The 18,470-nt window shown below is 63.5% G+C and overlaps 1 protein-coding gene across 1 annotated transcript in view; it reads left to right on the forward strand.

The window, feature by feature from the left end:
• The window catches only part of WIZ (WIZ zinc finger), a 58,579-nt gene extending 40,456 nt beyond the window's left edge, over positions 1 to 18,123 (forward strand). Inside the window, exons 5-12 of the mRNA XM_086478815.1 lie at positions 16 to 381; positions 11,612 to 11,776; positions 12,427 to 12,924; positions 15,133 to 15,666; positions 15,944 to 16,474; positions 16,848 to 17,291; positions 17,555 to 17,747; positions 17,913 to 18,123. Of these exons, the coding sequence (XP_086334941.1) occupies positions 16 to 381; positions 11,612 to 11,776; positions 12,427 to 12,924; positions 15,133 to 15,666; positions 15,944 to 16,474; positions 16,848 to 17,291; positions 17,555 to 17,747; positions 17,913 to 18,072 (2,891 nt within the window). The 3' untranslated portion in view covers positions 18,073 to 18,123. The remainder of the gene's footprint in view (positions 1 to 15; positions 382 to 11,611; positions 11,777 to 12,426; positions 12,925 to 15,132; positions 15,667 to 15,943; positions 16,475 to 16,847; positions 17,292 to 17,554; positions 17,748 to 17,912) is intronic.
• Positions 18,124 to 18,470: the final 347 nt, after the last annotated feature.

Here is an 18,470-nt window from a genome sequence, read left to right on the forward strand (position 1 = left end):
CCCTTCTTTCCGCAGTTGCAAACTTCGACCCGAGTACTTTCAGCCTGATGCGGTGCGAATTCTGCGGGGCCGGTTTCGACACGCGAGCGGGTCTCTCCAGCCACGCCAGAGCCCACCTGAGAGACTTTGGTATTACCAACTGGGAACTCACCATCTCGCCCATTAACATCCTCAAGGAGCTGTTGGCCAACTCGTCGGAGCATCCGATGCTGCAAGCGGCCATGGCGGCGGAGCCCTCGTCCCCGAGCCGAGAGAGGGAAGCTCACGGCTTCGTGCCTCGCAAGAGCATGACCCCCATGTCCGAGTGCAGCATTCCACGCTCCCCTCTGTCCCCGTTCCCCCCGTCCTGGGGAGATGAGTCCCTGCAGTCCTACAGAGACGGTAAGTGCCCCCCCAACGCCCCCTGCAAGCCAGAAACCCTTTTGATGACCCCAAACCGTCGCGTCCTGCTGAACGCGGCCTTGCTGGAGGGCGGGTGTTTACAGGGAGGGGTTTAACCGACGTAACACGGTGTTGGTTTATCCGTCTCTGTGGTTGGCGCTGGTTTGGAGGGAGATGGATGGAGACGTGGGAGATGGAAGAGCCAGGCAGCGCGGCCTCGTGATGGAGGGGTCGCATCCCACCGGGGAGCTGCGCTTTGGACGTTTGGGCTTTGCCGTTGGAAAAGCGTCGTGTTTAGGAACGAGGTTTCCATCGGGGAAACCCCTGAAGGTTCTGAAATCAGGGGGCAGAGCGTGGCTGGAGGAGGGGAGGAGAGCGTGGCCGCTGGTACCGGTCCAGTCTGGCAGCGCTGGGCCGCACAGAAGGCAGGATGCGACCTCTGGTCCGGGGGAGCTGCGTTCGCCCCTCGGCTGTTTTCTGTTGGTGTTTTCCGTAGGCTTTATGTTATGAGGGAGCGTAAGGGCTCCTTCCCAGCTGGATTTGGGTCCGAGCTGGTCCCCGTCCATCAGTGGAGCTCCAAATTATTCACACGGGATTATCTATTCCGGAGCAGAGCCCGTCCCAAACAGCTCCCAGGTTGCCCCCGCGAGGCTCCAACCACCCGAGTTCGCACCAGAGCCTAACGTACCGGTCTCCCAAAGACTAAAAACTTGCTCGTGCATTAGGAAAAACAACCACCTACTGACACCTGGTGCTTCTGGCAGCGTCTTGGAAGTCCTTGAAGCAGCTTCTCGTTAGGTTCTCCTCAACCTAATCCTATGTTGGATACATCCCTGCAGCGAGAAGCTCTCTGTCTTTAATTGAAATATCAAAGAGCCCGTAATCCCGGCTCTCTGGACTGCTCCCCGTGCCTGGGCCGCTCTTTGGAACGAGGCTTGAGCTTAACGACCACAAATTCAAATACGAACAAACCCAAACTCTTTTTTTTTTTTCCCTCTTGGCACGGCAAACCTCGGAGGATGGATAGCTCCCGGCCCGGGGTGGTGGTTGATGCCAACAGGCGGCGTTTTGGAGGGGCTCCGCTGGGTTTCTGCTGCCAGCGGCTGCCTCTGCTGCCTGTGACGATCGCGCGGCGATTTTTAGCTCTCCCGGTGCCCGGGGTTCGCTGGCACAAGCCGATACAGACAGCGCCGCTCTTTTAGAAACCAGGGCTTGGGTGTTTTGTGGTAAAGACAGGTGGAAAGTGTCTCTGTGAGGAAAGAGCGCGGCCGCCCTTCGGTACGCTCGTCGGAGAAGAGGTTAATGCAGTTCTTAGCACGGCAGATCTAATATCCAACGTCCCCAGTGTGAAGTTTTAGAGAAAAGAAGAAAAAAAAATGGGTCACATCTTGAAATATGATCTTGCTTATCGGTTCGGGCACCGTCGCTCAAGGGGTTTTTTTTTTTCACCGTGCGATGTTCACCCGGGGCTGGGAACATCTCCTGCGCCTTGCTGTGCTCGTCTCCAGTTGCCTTGAAATGCCGGTGGGCGTTGGGTGGGGAATTGTTCTTCTAGGTAAAAGTAGTTGAATTAGAGCTCGATTTTTGGCCCCCTTCAGCGTCGTATTCAAACCCAGAGAAGGTTGAGGATGGACACGTGGGATGAGCGAAGGGTGAGCGTGACCTGAGCAAGAGCAAGAGCTCAAACACCCCCTTAAGCTGCGCGCCTGGGTTTAAACTCCCGTGCTGCGTATTCCCTTACGAGCCTCGTCTTTGGGGGACAATGCCAAGAAAACGGGTAAATTCAGAAAGCTGAAACCCCCCCCCGGCCCGGCGACCTGTTGTGTAACCAAAGCCCGCGCAGCGGGATCACGTGGAGATAGCCATCGGTGGACGGCTTTTGTATTCAAATCCAAGCCTGAAGTCTCTTAGTTACGCTCCCAAGCTCACGGCGACGACTCGCCGTGAGCCGAAACCCTCCTTGTTTTGCTTCCAAGCCCGGAACGGCGCTTTCAGGGCGCTTCGGCTCCGGGCTGGAAGCGTCTGTCGCCACCGATTCAAGAGCGAAGCGGCGCCCGTTGCGTGGCGATGTTTATTTAGCTCTTGCTCTGGGTAGGGCTGCGGGGAGGCAGCTGAGCAAACAGCGGAGCGGGTTTGGAGATGGGGGATGCCCAGTCGGTACCCGGGAGGATTTTAGCCGGTTTGGGGTTTTTTTCTTTTTCTTTTTTTTTTTTTTTAAGCCCCCTTGTCTCTCAAATCACTCGTGAGACGTGCGAGAGCTCGAGCGAGCTGCCTGCTCCTTGCGTGGGTCCTTGTGGCCGCCGCTCCCAGGCTGGAGCGAGGCGCTCGCCTGCTTAGCGTTAGCGTCCTCCGCTCGTCTTTTATGCTAATTCTGTAATTGACAGGGGGGGTTTAAGCAACATTAATGAGATTTAGGGAGGTGACCGTGCCCCTGTGCTCAGCGCTGGTGAGACCACACCTTGAGTACTGTGTCCAGTTTGGGGTGCCTCACTGCAAGGAGGACACTGAGGTGCTGGAGTGGGTCCAGAGAAGGGCAGCGAAGCTGGTGAGGGGTCTGGAGAGGAGGAGGCTGAGGGAGCTGGGGTGGTTGGTCTGGAGAGGAGGAGGCTGAGGGAGCTGGGGTGGTTGGTCTGGAGAGGAGGAGGCTGAGGGGAGACCTCATCGCGCTCCGCAGCTGCCTGAGCGGAGGTTGGAGCGAGGTGGGGGTCGGTCTCTGCTCTCAGGTGACAGGATGGGAAGGAATGGCCGCAAGGGGAGGTTTAGGTTGGATGTTGGGGAAAATTTCTCCACCCAAAGGGTTGCCCAGCCCTGGCACAGGCCGCCCAGGGAGGTGGTGGACTCCCCATCCCTGGAGGCGTTCAAAAGACGTGTAGATGTGGTGCTGAGGGACCTGGTTTAGTGCTGAGCTCGGCAGTGCTGGGATAATGGTCGGACCTGATGATCTGAAAGGTCTTCTCCAACCAAAATGATTCTGTGGTTCTCTAAAGGCCCTTAGCAAGTCCTAACGGCAGGAGGATCTCGTCAAAAGTCAGCGGCGCCGCCACACCAGACCCGGTGGCACCTCCGCCGGTGGCTCCGCGCCGCGGGTGCTGCTCGCGCCCCGGGGCCGCTGGCGCAGCTCGACATCTGCAGGCAGCTCGCCCCGAACCGCTTCCTGCTTCCTTCCTCTCCGCTTCCAGACGCGTGAACCGCCGGAAGGTCTCTGCCGGCGTTGCGAGATGCCTCTCGAGCTGTTAAGAGCTAAGAATATCGGGAGACCCGTAACCGAAACCCTCCGGCGCCGGGGCAGGCAGCCGAGCGCTGGGGCAGGGCGAAACCCCCTTCTCGGGGGAGCGTTTCGTGAACGGTTTTCTGCGCCGGCTGCGCTTCGCGGTTTCTAACGAGGCCGCAGCGGGAAACGAAGGTGAAGGATTCGGCTCCGGGTGATGGCCGATCGGCTGGATGAGCGTGGTGGTGCTCTCTGTTCTTGGGGCTCGTAACCGAGTCACCGTAAGACCCGAGCGTCTCGGTCCTCGTGGGGTGAAGTCTCCGTTGCCGGAGCTGCTCACGGGACGGGACGTGGAGAGCGGCGTTGGGAAGGGGCTGAGGGTTCCACACGCGCTCGCTCCCTTGCAGGTCTCACACCCTCGGCTGCTTGTTTAAAAACAAACCAAACCAAAACAAGAACCTTCTTGAAGCAAAACTAGAAGTCAAAGGGAGGAAGTAGGTGTTTGGGTCTGTGGTGAGAGCTTGAACTTGGCCGCGCTGGCTGTTTAGATGAGGAGTGTTTGTGGCAAAACCAGGATGTTTTCAGATACCGGGGGCGGGGAGGGGGGGATCTCAGGGGTTACCTGTTCCCTCCTGCTGCTTCCAAGCGATTCCATGGTACCTAAACCGACCCAAACTTGGCTGCTCTGGGCTCCGACGGAGCCTCCACCGCTGCCCTCGGCTTCCCCGCTGCTGTCACCGGCCCCCACCCTTAGAACGCCGCCGGGGTCTTTGGTATTTTTAGCATCCAAATCCATTCCTGTTCATTTTACCCGCAGTAAGCACAGGCAACAGGTTATGCTCTTCTGTAGATCTTTTAATCTCCCCTTTTTAGTCCTGATTTCAGACCCTCGATCGTTCGTAATTCCCTCCCCGATAGGCCTGAACCCGCCCTGAAGCGCCGCGCTCCACGCCGGCCGCGTCCCGGCTGCGGCGCTGCCGAGAGCAGGAGGGTTCTCTCTGCTCCTGCCCGTCCCAGGACGGGCTGTGACGTGGGGAGGGGGGGGGGGGGGGTTGCAACATTCACTCTGGTTCAGTTTACAAACAGCTTCAAAGTCTGAACCCCCCCTTTTTTTTTTCCCCCCACCTTTTTCTCAGGGAACGCTGAAAACGCCGCCCCCAGCAGAGGCGGGGGCTTCTCCAGGCAGGTCCCTGCACTCGGCGGTGGCTTTCCCTGTGCGTTGGGCCGGGTGAAGGTGTGTCCTGCTGCTGCAACCGCCTCCTTAAAGGCCGGCTTGGCTCGTTAGCGAGGCTGTTTGTGTATCTCCTGGCTCCGACCCTAATGGCAGCCGCCTCGGAGAACACGTGGCGCTTCTTGGCAGGCGTTGGGAAGTGTTAGGCAATCGCATCCTCTCCAAAATGGCTCGCAGCTCTCCTTCCTCGTAGCCTGCCTCACCTTGCTCCGTCGCCTGGACTGCTTTCGCAGGGTTGGCGCCATCATCCCCTGTTGTTCTCCCCCCCCCCCCTTTTTTTTTATTTTCTCCACGGATTTAACTCCCCCGTGAGCTCCTTTACCGTCCCAAACTGCGAGGCCTTCTGCTAGAGCTGGATTTCTCCTCTCAAATCTGCTCCCGCGCAGTGCTGGTGATGTTTCGCCACATCTAGGAGCAAACGTGTATTTCCTGGTTGATTCCACCCCGGGCAGAGTCTTTCCTTCGGGATCGCATCCGATACAGCGCCGGTTTTGAGGAGCAGGAGCGGGTCATTGAATGGCATGAGCTTAGGGGATGATCCTCCAGCTCTTCCATCTGCAGTTTGCTCGTGTTGGGCCACCAGATGAGGACACAGAAGTGGGGCTTGCCCAAGGGTCGAGATCCTGCTTTAGCTCTAGAGCATCTTCTCGCTCTCTAGAGCATCTTCTCGCTCTCTAGAGCATCTTCTCGCTCTCTAAGCATAGTTTTCAGAAAGAAAAGAACATTCTTCGAATGTTCTGGGTTGGAAGAGACCCATGAGGATCGTCAAGCCCAACTGCTGACTCCGCACAAGGCAACCTAAAAGTTAAACCCCGTATCCAAGAGCGTTCTCCAAACCCTTCTTGGACACCAACAGGCTTGGGGCCACAGCCTCAGCCCTGGGGAGCTTGTTCCAGCGCTCGACCACCCTCTCCCTGAAGAGCTCTTCCCTGACGGCCAGCCTGAACTTCCCCTGATGCGACTTCCAGCCGTTCCCTCGGGCCCCATCACCAGGCACCTGAGAGAAGGGATCAGCACCTCCCTCTCCGTTCCCCATCGCGAGGAAGCTGTAGGCAGCAACGAGGCCACCCCTCGGTCTCCTCTTGTCCAGGCTGACCGACCCTGCGATCCTCAGCCGCTCCTCACGAGCCCTCTCCTCCTTTCACCATCTCTCTTGCCCTCCCCTGGACACGGTCTGACATTTTTATGTCCTCCTTCGATTGAGGAGCCCCAAAGTGCCCCCGGGACTCAAGGTGAGGCCGCACCCAGGCACGGGACAACCCCGTCTTTCCACCGGTTCGCTATACTGTGCCAGGGCGTGGGTGGCCCTTTTGGCCACGAGGGCACCTGGTGGACTCCCCTTGAGCTTCCCACCAACCAGAAGCCCCGGATCCCTCTCCGCAGGGCTGCGCTCCAGGACACGTGGAGAACGGGGAGCTCCTTCCAGTGGATGAGTGAAAAAGGGACGGGGTCTGAATGTCAAGAGCTCCAAAATTGCTTTCGGGGTGATCCTGGGGGAACCGCTGGTGTGGTCTGCTCAGAGATACAAGTGGGCAGAGACCCCACAGCCCCTTCGATTCCTCCCCGCCCCCCCTCTTTATCCAGGGTGTGCGTGGCCGGGGCCAGGAGGACCCTGTGACTTTGCGGTGCCTGGGACAGGGACAACCGCAGCCTGAGGCTCCGTAAGAGGCTGTGGAGAGGCTGGAGGAGATCAGAAGGGGAAGGTTCTTCCACCAGCTTGTGCTGGTGTTTATTGTAGATTTTTCGGGGGGGTTTTGAGCCTCATTTCTTCCTCGGCCCTTTGACTGGAGAGCAAAGACCTCGGCGCAGCTCAGCGGCGGCTCCGATTTCCACCCTGACCTCCGCTTCCGCTGGTTAATGGTGGCTGCCCGCCGCGAAGGGATCGAAACGCTTTGTGGACGTGGCCTTTCGTCCTCCTTCCCGTCGAGGAGCCCGCCCGGCCCGTGGTGGCCGCGTTCCTCGCGGATGAGCAGAGCAAAAAACATTCGGAGCTCCGTACCTGGCCCCGGCTGCCAGCGAGGCCAACTTCAAAGCCAGGTCAGGTTGCTCAGAGCAGCGTCCCGTCGAGTTTGGCGAGGGGTGGACGTAGCACCACCCTTGTCGGGTTAACGGACCCTCCTCGTGTCACGTCCCCGGGTCACGCTCTCCTTTTGTCTCGGCCTTTCTGATTTTTTTTTTTTTTTTTTTCCTCCCTGCGTGCTCGTTCTGCGCTCACCCGCAGCCTGACCTACTTTCCACCGTCTTTGATTCCTTTCTCGAGTTCCAGGTTATTGAAAAGCTCACGTTGGCCTCCTCCTTCCCTTCCCTCCTTCCCCTGCGCGGGGATAACGCGGGCCGCTGCCCTTGAGGTTGTCTTTTCTCCTGGTCTCTGCAGATTTCTGAGGGTAGGCAGCGCCGCAGGGAGGCCGGACGTCGGGTTTTCGCCTGAATTTGAGCTGCGCTTTCACCGCCGCTGATCTATGGCCACAGGAGACGGCGTGAAATCTCCCAGCCCGTTCCCAGCGCCGGGAATCGTGGAGCGAGAATCCCTGGGGGCAGCCCTGGAAGGCAGAGGGTCGCAATAACCTATTTCAGTCTTGGCAGCCAAGGATAGAAACGGGCCCGTTCCCTTTCCCGATGGTTTTTGGGACCCTCTGGAGAAAGGGATGTTGCGGGGAGGGGGGGAGCCCCGCGTTGGGATGCCCCAGGGATACTCGTGGGTGCTGCAGCCACGTCGGGTTCAAAACCAGCCTGGTGGCCACCTCTGCATCCCAGCAGGATATCAGCGGAGAAGGGAACAGCATCTAGCCCTTGGATTTCTCCTCTCCCCGTTAAATTCGGGTGAGTTGCGCCCACCGCAGCGATTCCTCCTGACCTCCTAGTCCTGATACCGGCTTTTTTTTCTCCACCTCCTTTAAGCCAAGGAGCGGTTTTACGTCTTAGCGCCCCGGCAGAGAGGAGCTCGAGGCGCAGTTCATTCGCAGCCCATCCTCCTCGGCACAGCCAGCGAGGGGAAAGCACCGTGTTGGAAATGGTTTGGTAGCTCAGAAGCGTGACCGGGAGCTGGCAAAAGCCCCTTGGCAAGGAATCGCCTCGCCCGCAGCCCTGGAGGCCGCAGGCTGGCCAGCAAAGCCAGCTGCTTTCCTCCTCACCCCAGGCAGGGCCCGTTAGCCAGCGAGCTGATCGTGCCGCCTGTCCCGGTGTTCCCCGTACCTTTGCTGGATCTTCTTCAGGAAGATTTGGCTCAAATTCGGGGAATTCTTCTTTTCAGACCCCGGGGCAAAGCTGAGCTCCGCAGCTGGGAAGCGGCACTGGCTGCTCCGCAGATCGTCCCTCGAATCTGGGTTAACGCAGCAGGTTTTCCAGCCGGAGCCTTTTTCCAGGTGCGATGGGGTCGTCGACCGCTACGAGGGGCTTTTCTCCCCCCTCTTCCGAGTGTGGTTTGTTGAGAATGAGCGTGAGGGTGTTCCACGGGTGATTGAGGACGTGTGAGTCTCTGCTACCCCGCAGATGTGAGCGCCTATCAGCTCAGCACCCAAAAGCCGCCGGGATGAGACCCTCCTCGCTGTCACTGCACAGAGACCAGAGCCCCTGGGGACCTCTGGGTACTGCTGCGGGCTTTGAAACTCCCTAAAAATGTCAGGATTTGTCCCATCGTGGCTCCTTTAGTCCTGCAGAAGCTGGTGGTAGATGGCTAATCCATTTTAAGCTGTCTTGCGGTGCAAAAGTAAGTCGGAATTGGAACCCCCAAAGCTTCCCCAGGCTGAAAAATGAAGCATCCAGTGTGGGTCCGGTGCTGTTTTAGCCGTGGCTCTCGCAGGCCGTCTCCTCTTCCCCCGCTGTCTCTTCCTGGTTCGGTTTTGTTCATGCACTCGGGGAAGGGCAGGTGGGTTTGCAGCGCAGGTGGGTTTTCCTGGTGTGAGCACGGACCGAATCGGGCGGCCTCGAATGTGGGTTTTCAACTCGTAAGCCCGGGAACTGTAAGAAAACGCTTGTGGGCGCGTTGGGACTCTGCTTGTCCTTCCCCGGGGAGGGGAGGCGGGAGGATGGAGCTGAGCAGAACCCGGCTGAGGTAGCGATGACACGCTCCCGTCTCGCTGTGGTTTTATTTTGGGCCCCGTAAGTAGCTTTTGGTGACTTCGGTTGGCGCTGGCTTTGTCACCCTGATGTGCCGGGAGGGGATGGGGACGGTTGCGGCAGGGACCGCTCCTCACCGCTGAGGTCAACACCCTGCGCTTGTTACGGTTGTTTTGCGATCCGGGTGGGTTTTGGTTCCTGATCTGGGTGAATTTTCGTTTCCTCTGCGTTTTTCCACCACGGTTCCTTCTCCTCCTCCTCCTCACGCTACGCTCCGGCAGCGTTTCCCTGTTCCGACGGGACTCGTCCTTGCCGCTCTTCACCGTGTGGCCGCGTCTCCCATCGCGGGGCTCGCTCTCTCCCAACGCTCGCTGTGATTTTGGAATAGTTCTTGCCCAAAACCCAGAGTTCTCAGCTGGTTCCGATCGCGCTTGTCGGTTTGTTTAAGAGCGGGGCTTTCGGGGAGAGACCTCGCTGCTGCTGGCTCTGTCCCCTTGGGTCTGAATCCGTGCTCGGGTGTTCCTTGTTTTGAGGAGGGGTGGCAGTGCCTTAGGAGATGGCTGATGGTCCCGTGTCCCTCCTCTGGACAGCAAATTGCTTCTCTCTTGCTTTTTATTGGAGTGGTTTGAATAGAAACCCGCTCCCTGGGGCAGAGAGGCGTGGGGATGGAGAAGGCCTTGGGTGGCTTTTTTCCATCTCGGTAGGTGTCCGGGTGGTGCTTGACTGGGTGGTCCTGTCCGCTGGGGGCTGGGCTGGGCTGGGCTGGGGCCAGCCCTGGACAAAGGGTGTTGGGCTGGGGAGAGCCCCGTGAGGGAGGGGGGCAGGTAGAGCCAGGGGCTGGAGGGGACAGCCAGACCCCATCGGGGGGGGGATCTGTGGGGCTGGAGGTGTGAGTTGGGGGGCAGGGAGGGACACGGGCCCTGGGGCTGGGCCTTGTCTTGTACCTCGGGGCTGGGGGGCAGCCAGGTCCCCCGCCTGGGGGGCCAGGGGGGAGCTGAACCCCATGGGGCTGGGCTGGAGGTGGGAGGGGAACCAGGGAGGGACACGGGCCTTGTCCCGTCCCCGGGCCCAGGGGACAGCCAGGCCCTGTGGGGTGAGCGAGGGCTGAGCCCCGGCGGCCTGGGCACGTCAGTGCTGGGGTTGAGCTGGGCCTGGCCCCCCGGGGGCCTTGTCCGGTACCCGGAGCCCACGGTCCGGGCCTCGCACCCCGCCATGGAGCGCTCCCCCCCCCCCCACTACCCCCCCGCTCGATCGCTCGGCGCTCCCCCCTCCTCCCTGCCAGCCGCGGCGGGGGCGATTGCTCGGCGCTCGGCCTCGCCTCCCGGGGACCGGCCCCCCCCCCCCCCCCCCCCCCTCCGCCGCCCCGGCTTTCCCTCCGTTCCCTTACTCGGCGCTCGACCGCTCGGCCTGGCGGGCGGACGCGCGCCGCTCGGCGCTCGGCCTGGCGGCCTGGCGGCCGCCCCGCATGTGCCGGAGCCAAGATGGCGGCCTCCACCTCCTCGCAGCCCAAAGTGACAAAAGCGGCGGCGGCGCCGCGACCCCGGGACCGGGACCGGGGTGGGGACGGCGAACCCGAGCCCGAGGCGGCGCCCGAGCCGGGTGAGCCCCCCTTTTCCTCCGCCGACCCCACCCCGCCGCGCCCGGGCCCACCCGCGGCCCCCACCCCCCCCCACCCCCCGCCCTTCCCCCGCCGTAGCGCCGGGCCCGACCCGGGGCCGCCGCCGGTTCCAGGCCCGGCCTTGACGAGGAAGAGGAGGGGGAGCCGGGCGGGGGGGGAAAGGCCCGGCGAGGGCCGCTGTCGCCGAGCCGCCGCCCTCCTTTGTCCGTACCCCGGCCTGGCTTTGTCCCTTACGGGGGCCCCGCCATCCCCTCGGCGGGGCCCCCCGGCCCGGCCTGTCCGCTCGCAACGGGCCGCGCCCGGTTCCTGTCACCGCTGGGGGGCGGGGGGGGGGGGGTGGGGGCGGCGGGGGGGGGGGGGGGGGGAGAAGCCTTTTCCTTCCTCCCCGCCCCCCTGGGTGGGGGGACACGATCCGGGGGGGGGAGGGATGCAAATCCCGGCCGCGCCCTGGCACCGCCCCGGGGTGGGAAGAGGTACCCGGTGAGCTCGAAGCAGCCCGGGCGGGGCTGCCGACGGTCATCCCCCCCCCTGCAGGGAAGTGCCACCATCCTCATCCTCCCCCCGGCAGGGAGCTGCCACCATCGTGTCCCCCCCTCCCAGCAGGAAGCTGCCACCATCAGTGTCCCCTTCCCCCCAGGGAGCCACCACGATCTGTCCCCCTGGTTCCCACAGGGAGCTGCCACCGTCCATCATCCTACCGCAGAGATGTCACCTTCATGTCCCTGTCCCAACCCAGGAAGCTGCCACCGTCGTGTGTGTGTGTGTCCCCCACAGAGAGCTGCCACCACCCCCCCTGCACAGAGCTGCCACCAGCCCTTGTCAGGGAGCTGCCACCGTCTCCCCTCCTGCAAGGAAGTGCCACCATCCTCCCTCCCTCCCTCCCGCTGTCCCCAAGCACCCCCAAATCCCGCTGGCAGGTCACCGCCATCCCAGTGGCGCGTCCCCTGCCACCAGCATGGGTGTCCCCCTCCAAAAGCACCCGCCAGCCCCGTGCAGAGCCCTGTTCTCTCCCTCTCGAGTTCTCTAGAGCAGCTTTAACGAAGCCACCTCCTCACACCGACCTCCCTCGGCCGCGTTCTCCACCCTCGGGGGGCTGACGATCTCCTTCTTTTGACAGTCCTGGCTCCGGAAGAGGAAGAACTGGTGGCCATGGAGGTGGGTTCACCCCCTCTCCCGAAAAAAAGTGCTCCCGCCGGGCAGCTGGATCAACCCCCCCCCAGGATAGGGACCAAACTGTCTCCTGAGCCGCCCGGGAGCAAACCAGAGCCTCAGGACTCCAAAAGTGAGTATTTTGCCCGGCTTCTCGTCGTCTCCGACAGCCGAGCGCTGGGGTTTCGCTGCGAGGAGAGAGCGGGGAGCCTGGCAGGTGTTTGCTTGACCCTCTCCGGGAGGACTTTCAGGTCCTTTTGCTTAATTAATTCTCTAATTAAGAGGGTGGCCATGTTGTACTCCGGTATTGCTGGTTCACGTCGCTTTTCTTTCCCCAACCGCAGCCGTTTTCCAAAGCTCGCCGGGACCGACGTGCGCTCCCCGTCCTCCTTAAGCCGCCTCCATCAGCCCTTCCTCTCCTAATTAACGATGTTTCCCTAAACCCATCGCTTTGAGATCCCTCTCCCTCGCTGGCTGGGCTCTGGAGCGTGCCTGCGCCTCACCGGAGGCTTCCCAAACCCCTCTGGAAAACATCCTCGAGCGGGAAAACCGGCCTCCTTCCCCCGCAGAGCAGCGCTCCTTGTCCTCCCGCGGCTCTGCCTGCTCTTCCCCGCTTTATTCCCGCCCGCTCGGGGCCGTGCGGAGCGTCTTGACCTTCAAAATTAGGGCCGGGGGTGGTAGAAATCCCTGGGGGAGGAGAAGCGGCGTGGCCGGCGGCTGCTCCTGGTGCCTTTGATTTTCTTTTTTTTTTTTTTTTTCCTCTCCTTTTCTTCCTCTTTTTAGCCCAGAACCTTACGACGTGCGAAGTCTGCGGCGCCTGCTTCGAGACCCGCAAGGGCTTGTCCAGCCACGCCCGCTCTCACCTCCGGCAGCTCGGCGTCGCCGAGTCGGAGAGCAGCGGGGCTCCCATCGATTTGCTCTACGAACTGATGAAGCAAAAGGGCAAACCCGACGGCAGCCCCATGTCTCCCGCCCTCGGCAAAAAATCCGGTTCCCCCAAAGACGCCGCTTCCCCTCGACCCACGCTCCTGGCGCTCGGCAAGGCCGGCGATCGCCCGCCGGATGGGCCCGTTAATAAAGCCATCAAATCCCCTCCCGGCTTCTCCAAAAACCTCTCGCAGCCGGGATCCCCCATCCTTAAGAAGGTGCCGGCGGCTCTTTCGGGGTCCCCGTCTCCGAAAAACCCCGAGGAGAAGAGCTCCAAGCTCTCGCTGAGCCCCCTGCAGAGCTCCCCGAAAGCGCAGTGGCCGCAGGCGGATGAGGAAGGACCCCTCAATTTAAGTGAGTTTCTTCTTTTTTTTCGGGCTTTCCCATCGGGCAGGGAAAATCCCCCGCTTTGCCCAGCCTGCTCCTGCCAAGCCGGGCGTCCCTCGGCGGCTGGGCGGGCGCGGAGCTCGGTGGAGCAGCCGGCGTTCGGTTACGGCCGCGCCGGGCAGATCCGTGCCGCTCCGTCGCGGCTGTCGGAAGGGACTGGCTTCCCTGACTGGGCAAACGGGGTTTCCCCATGGGATTTCAGGAAAACCACTGGCTCTCTGTCCTCTGAGCCCTTCCCCTCTCTCCCCCCGCAACTCCCCTTGGCTCCCCCGGGCTGCGGTGCAGCCGGCTCCCCCTTCCCCGGTGATTTCCACCGGCATCAGCCCGTTCCCCGCTGCCCTTTCCAGAGTCGGAGGCGCTCGGAGAGGTGCCGCAGCGGCTCTTGGGACTGGGGCCGCCGCGTCCCTCTTCATCCCCAAGCTCCCTCGGTGACTTATTCCCACGCCTCGGCACCAAAACGGTTTTCCCAGCGGCAGCCGCTCTCGCCGCCTTCTCCCAGAGCGCCGTGTCTGGCTGGGAACGTCTTCGTCACCAGCTCGAAGGGCTCTTGGGCTTCTCTGGCTCGTTAGTTCTTTGTCCTCGTTAGCCCGGCGAGCCCGTCCCGCCGCTGGCAGCACCAGCAGGCGCTCCCTCTGCCCCGGCGGGAATCGCGGCGGGGGCGGGGGCCGTTCCCTGCGCTGGAGCGGAAGGCGGCAGCGTCCCGGCGTTGGCTGCAGCCGCTCCTGCCCTCGCCGCAGGGGCGGCTCTGAGACCCGCTGCCCCTCCCGATCCCCGCGGCTGGGGCTTTCCTAACCCCGCCAGGTTTCTCCGAGCCCTCCGGCTACCAAATCCCTCCGTCCTGGCTCCCCGTCTCGCTCTTCCCAAGCTGAAAAGCTCCGGGATCTCGGAGCCAGCCGCTGGCCGGCGGGCGGGATGGACTCCGGAGCTGGACGATGCGCCCGTGGGTTTGCCGGAGCGGAGACGCTCCGCGGGGGCGCTGCTGGCAGAAGACGCAGAATTCGGCCCCGGCTTCTCCTGGCGGCTCTTTCCCATCGCGGAGCAGCACCAGCGAAGCTCTGTGCCCGTCTCGTAGCCAGCGCCGCGATTCCCCTTCGGTAGGGCCGCCTGGGGACGAAGCCGGAGGAGCAGAAAAGCTGCTCTGGCCGCTCGGCTCGGAGCGAGCTAAATCCCCGGCGCGCAGCGGCTGGCAGCTCCGAAGCCGCGGCACGAGGAATCGGCCGATCTTCTCCCTCGTTCCCCTTCCCCATCCAAGAAACCGAAGCCGCGGCCGCGCCGGCGATCCGCCGGGGCCGGCCTGGGCGGCGAGCAGGGTTTTGGCTGCAGCGGTGCCTCCGCTCCTCCTCCCATCCCGGCATCGCTTCGGCGGTGCCCAAAATCCCGGCTCCGGTTAGGAATGACCGCCCCAGACTCCCCGGTGAGCTCTTTCCACCGGCGGGGACGGGCGCGCGGTGCCCGGGAGCGAGCGGCTGGACGAGTCCTGGCTGCGCCGATCTCCCCTCCGCCGGAGATCACCCGCCTCGCCGCGCCTGTGCCGTGCGGGATCGAGGCGCTGGCGCGGTTTTGCCCCGGTTCCAGGCAGGGATCTGCCTCGATTGCCCCATCCCGCCGCAGCGCCGACGGTTTCTCCCTTCCCCCCCCCCGCAGCCGGAGGGCGGACAAGGGCCGGTGAAGTTGCGTTTCACCTCCGGGGTGTGGCGTGGCGCAGGTTGCGGCTTGGTTTTGGTGGTGAAACCTCTCCCCGCTTCCCCTTCCCCCTCCTCTTCATCAACGGTGCTGCGAATCGGCGCTTCCCGGAGGCAGGAGATGCCCCGGCTCCAGGGCTGAGCGCACCGGGATGAGCCGGGACGCGCTTGGTTTAGGCCCACGGTGTTTGTGCCGGTGCCACCGGGACCGTGTCTTCATCCAGAGCCCTTCCTCCCCCCCGCTGCGAGACGCGCCGCTTCCCAGGGCCGCGCGCCGGCGCTACCCCGGTGCTCCGAACCGCGGCTCTGCCGTCGGCCGCCCCGGGAAGCCCTCCGGCTCCCCGCGGCCCCGCCTGTGGCGTTTTTCCCGGGGCACCCCGATGCGGTGGAGCCCGGTTCCGATTTCCCGCAGGGATGGGCCTGGCTGCCGTGGGCTCCGTCCGTCTGTCCAGCCGTTGAGCCGCGCCGGTCTCTCGCCTCTCTCTCTCCGCAGCCTCGGGGTCGGAGCCGGTGCGAGACATCCGCTGCGAGTTCTGCGGCGAGTACTTCGAGAACCGCAAGGGCCTGTCGAGCCACGCTCGCTCCCACCTCCGCCAGATGGGGGTGACCGAGTGGTACGTCAACGGTTCGCCCATCGACACGCTGCGGGAGATCCTCAAACGGAGGACGCAGCCGCGGAGCAACGCCTCGAATCCCGCCGGTCCCGGACAGAAAGCCATGGCCAAGACCCTCTTGGGCGGCATGGGATCCTTGGAGCCGCGCGGTCCCGGAGAGATTCACATCCCCACCCTCACCAAGAAGGTCCAGCCAACCGGCAGCCCCATGGGGCAATCTCCTACCTCGTCCCCACCTCCCACCGCCCGGAAGATGTTTCCAGGCCTTTCTCCTCCCTCCTTGCAGAAGAAGCTCAAACAAGACCAACTGAGGGTGGAAATCAAGCGGGAGATGATGTCGGGAGGACTCCACGAACCTCACCCCTCCGACCGAGCCTGGTCCCCGCGGGAGGAGATGTCTCCCTTGAACCTCTGTGAGTCCGCGGCCGTCGCCTTCCCCGCACCCGTCCGCGGGGCCGAGTGGGACCGCGCTCCCTCGGGAACAGGGACACGGGGCGGGGGTCCCTCTCGCTTTGGGAGGGGCTGAGGGCTCTCCCCGGGGCCAGGCGAGAGGATCTGCTCACGGATCCCCATCGTGGGGTCACGGGACCCCTCGCTGCGGCCGGGGAGGAGCAGAGAGGGAGGTTGGGGAGGGGGTTAAGCACGGTCCTTCTCCCCGACCCCCCCTCCCCACCCCGTCTCTCCCCGCAGCCTCCCGAGCCGACCCGGTGCGAGACATCCGCTGCGAGTTCTGCGGCGAGTACTTCGAGAACCGCAAGGGCCTGTCGAGCCACGCTCGCTCCCACCTCCGCCAGATGGGGGTGACCGAGTGGTCGGTCAACGGTTCGCCCATCGACACGCTGCGGGAGATCCTCAAGAAGAAATCCAAACCCTGCGTCATCAAGAAGGAACCCCACACCTCCAGCATCGAACCTCCAAAATCTCTCGGGGACGAAGGGACGGACCCCAAGTCGCCTGGAAAAATCCTGCAGGGCATGGCTCTGCCGGCCCTGGGCGGGCGGCCGGGGAAACCCAACCCCGGCGGTTCCACCTTGAACCGGGAGATCTCGCTGTCGCCTCTCGCCGGCAAACCCCAGGGCGCCTTCCTGGCGCCGCTCTCCACCAAACGGCCCTTGCAGGACGACCGGCTGGGGCCGCACGCCGAGGTCAAGCACAAGGCCTACATCCAGACCGAGCTGCCCTTCAAAACCAAGTCCGTGCACGACAAACCTGCCCACACGTGTAAGTGGGGGATGGGGGGGGGGGAGGAAAGCGGGGACGGGGAGCCCCCAGCCCTCTGGAAAGGGCAGCGGGGAATGGGCTGATGCCGGTGGAAATCACCAGGGAGAGGCGAGCCGGCTGCGCCGCGGCTCGGGGGAGCCAAGGGGAGTTGCGGGGAGAGAGAGGCGAAGGGCTCGGAGCGCGGAGGGGAGCGGTGATTTGAGGTCGTCGATTCCCCTGATCCGAATTAGCCCGGCTCCGGGGAGCCTTCCCGCTGCCGGGGGCCGCTTCTGGAGGTGGAAAATGGGGAATTTGGATCCTGGAGGTGAGGGGGTGGCTCTGTGCCCCATCCCACGCTCACCCTCACCCTCTGCTTGACCCCCCCCGCCCCCAGCCAGCGAAGCTTGCTGCGAGCTCTGCGGCCTCTACTTCGAAAACCGCAAGGCCTTGGCCAGCCACGCGCGGGCGCATCTCCGGCAGTTCGGCGTCACCGAGTGGTGCGTGAACGGTTCGCCCATCGAGACCCTCAGCGAGTGGATCCGGCACCGACCCCAAAAAGCCGGCGCTTACCGCAGCTACATCCAAGGCGGGCGACCCTTCACCAAGAAATTCCGGAACTCTTCGCACGCCCGGGATCACGACGGCGGCGGCGCTCGGCGGATGCCGCTCAGCCTTCAAGGCGGCGGCGTGGCCTTCCTCAGCAAAGGCTTGGCGGGAGATTTGGCTCACGGCGACGCCGGGAAAATCCTGGATGGGGGAAGCGGCGGCGAGCGGCCCATGATCACTTCCCCGCTCTCGCTGGTGAAGGTGGAGGAACATCAGCGCTCCAACATCAACAGTGAGTTGGGGGAGGGGGCTCCAGCACCGGCAAAACCCTGCCCTGACCCCCTCTGCCTGTTCCCCGCAGCGCCCGGGGGGGTCTTTAGCTGGGGCTGCCCCCCCCCCCCCCCCCTTTCCTCCTCTTCTTCCTCCCGGGGACCCAGTTCCCCGTGAGTTGGGGGCTGCTCCCTGTGTCACCGCAAAGCCACGCGGTGCTGTGCCGCCTTCCGAGCCCCCCACCCCGATTTAACACCCCCCCGCCCCCGCCGCCGTCTCTCGCAGAGTTTGAGCGGAGGCAAGCGAGACCCCTGGACGCTCCCCTCCACCGGGAAGAGGAAGGGGCCGAATTCCAGCAGAAAATGGAGGAGACGCGGCAGCCGCCGCCGCGGATGAGGCCGGTGCCTTCGCTGGTCCCTCGCCCGCCGCAGACCTCCTTGGTGAAGTTCGTGGGGAACATCTACACCCTCAAGTGCAGGTGGGTCACCTCGGGAAAGGGCTGGGGGCAGGGCGGGGGGTCATCCCGTAGCCGTAGGGGCTCCGCTTTCCTGCTCGGCGGCGCGGATCCCTCTTTGGGGAGGGGGGGGCTGTTCCCCCCCACCCCAAAACGGCGCTTGCCGAGGTGACGCCGTGTCTCCCGTAGGTTCTGCGAGGTGGAATTCCAAGGCCCCCTCTCCATCCAGGAGGAATGGGTACGGCATCTCCAGCGGCACATCCTGGAAATGAATTTCTCCAAAGCGGATCCTTTACGGGGCGAAGCTCCCCCCCCGCCCGAACCCCCCACCCTCGCCGAGGCTCAGTAACGGGGAGCCCAGACCCCGGCTCTCCCCCCTGACGGAGCCGCCACACGGATGTTGCCGGAACATCCTCACCCTCCCCCCCCGCCCCCGCTCCCGTAGCCACGATTCCTTATTTTTTTGGGAACGGGGAAGGCGGGGGGGGGAGAGGGGGGATCGAGCGCTGCCTTCGCCCCTCTGGAGCTTCCCCCCCTCCCCGTCCAGGGGACGAGCCGGGAGGGGGGGGACGACACCCCCGGCCACAAGCACTACACGGATCAAGATAACCCACGGGAGCCACGCGGCGACCGCGAGCCGGCCCGGGAGCGGGGAGGGAACGACTCGCCGCCGGGCCCGGCCCAGAACGGAGCGGGGGGGCTGAATTTTCCCCCCCTCCTCGCTTCCCAAAATCCTTTTTTTTTTTT

This window comes from Leptosomus discolor, chromosome 28, assembly GCF_034619465.1.
Source record: "Leptosomus discolor isolate bLepDis1 chromosome 28, bLepDis1.hap2, whole genome shotgun sequence".
In the NCBI taxonomy this organism is placed as follows: Eukaryota; Metazoa; Chordata; class Aves; order Leptosomiformes; family Leptosomidae; genus Leptosomus; species Leptosomus discolor.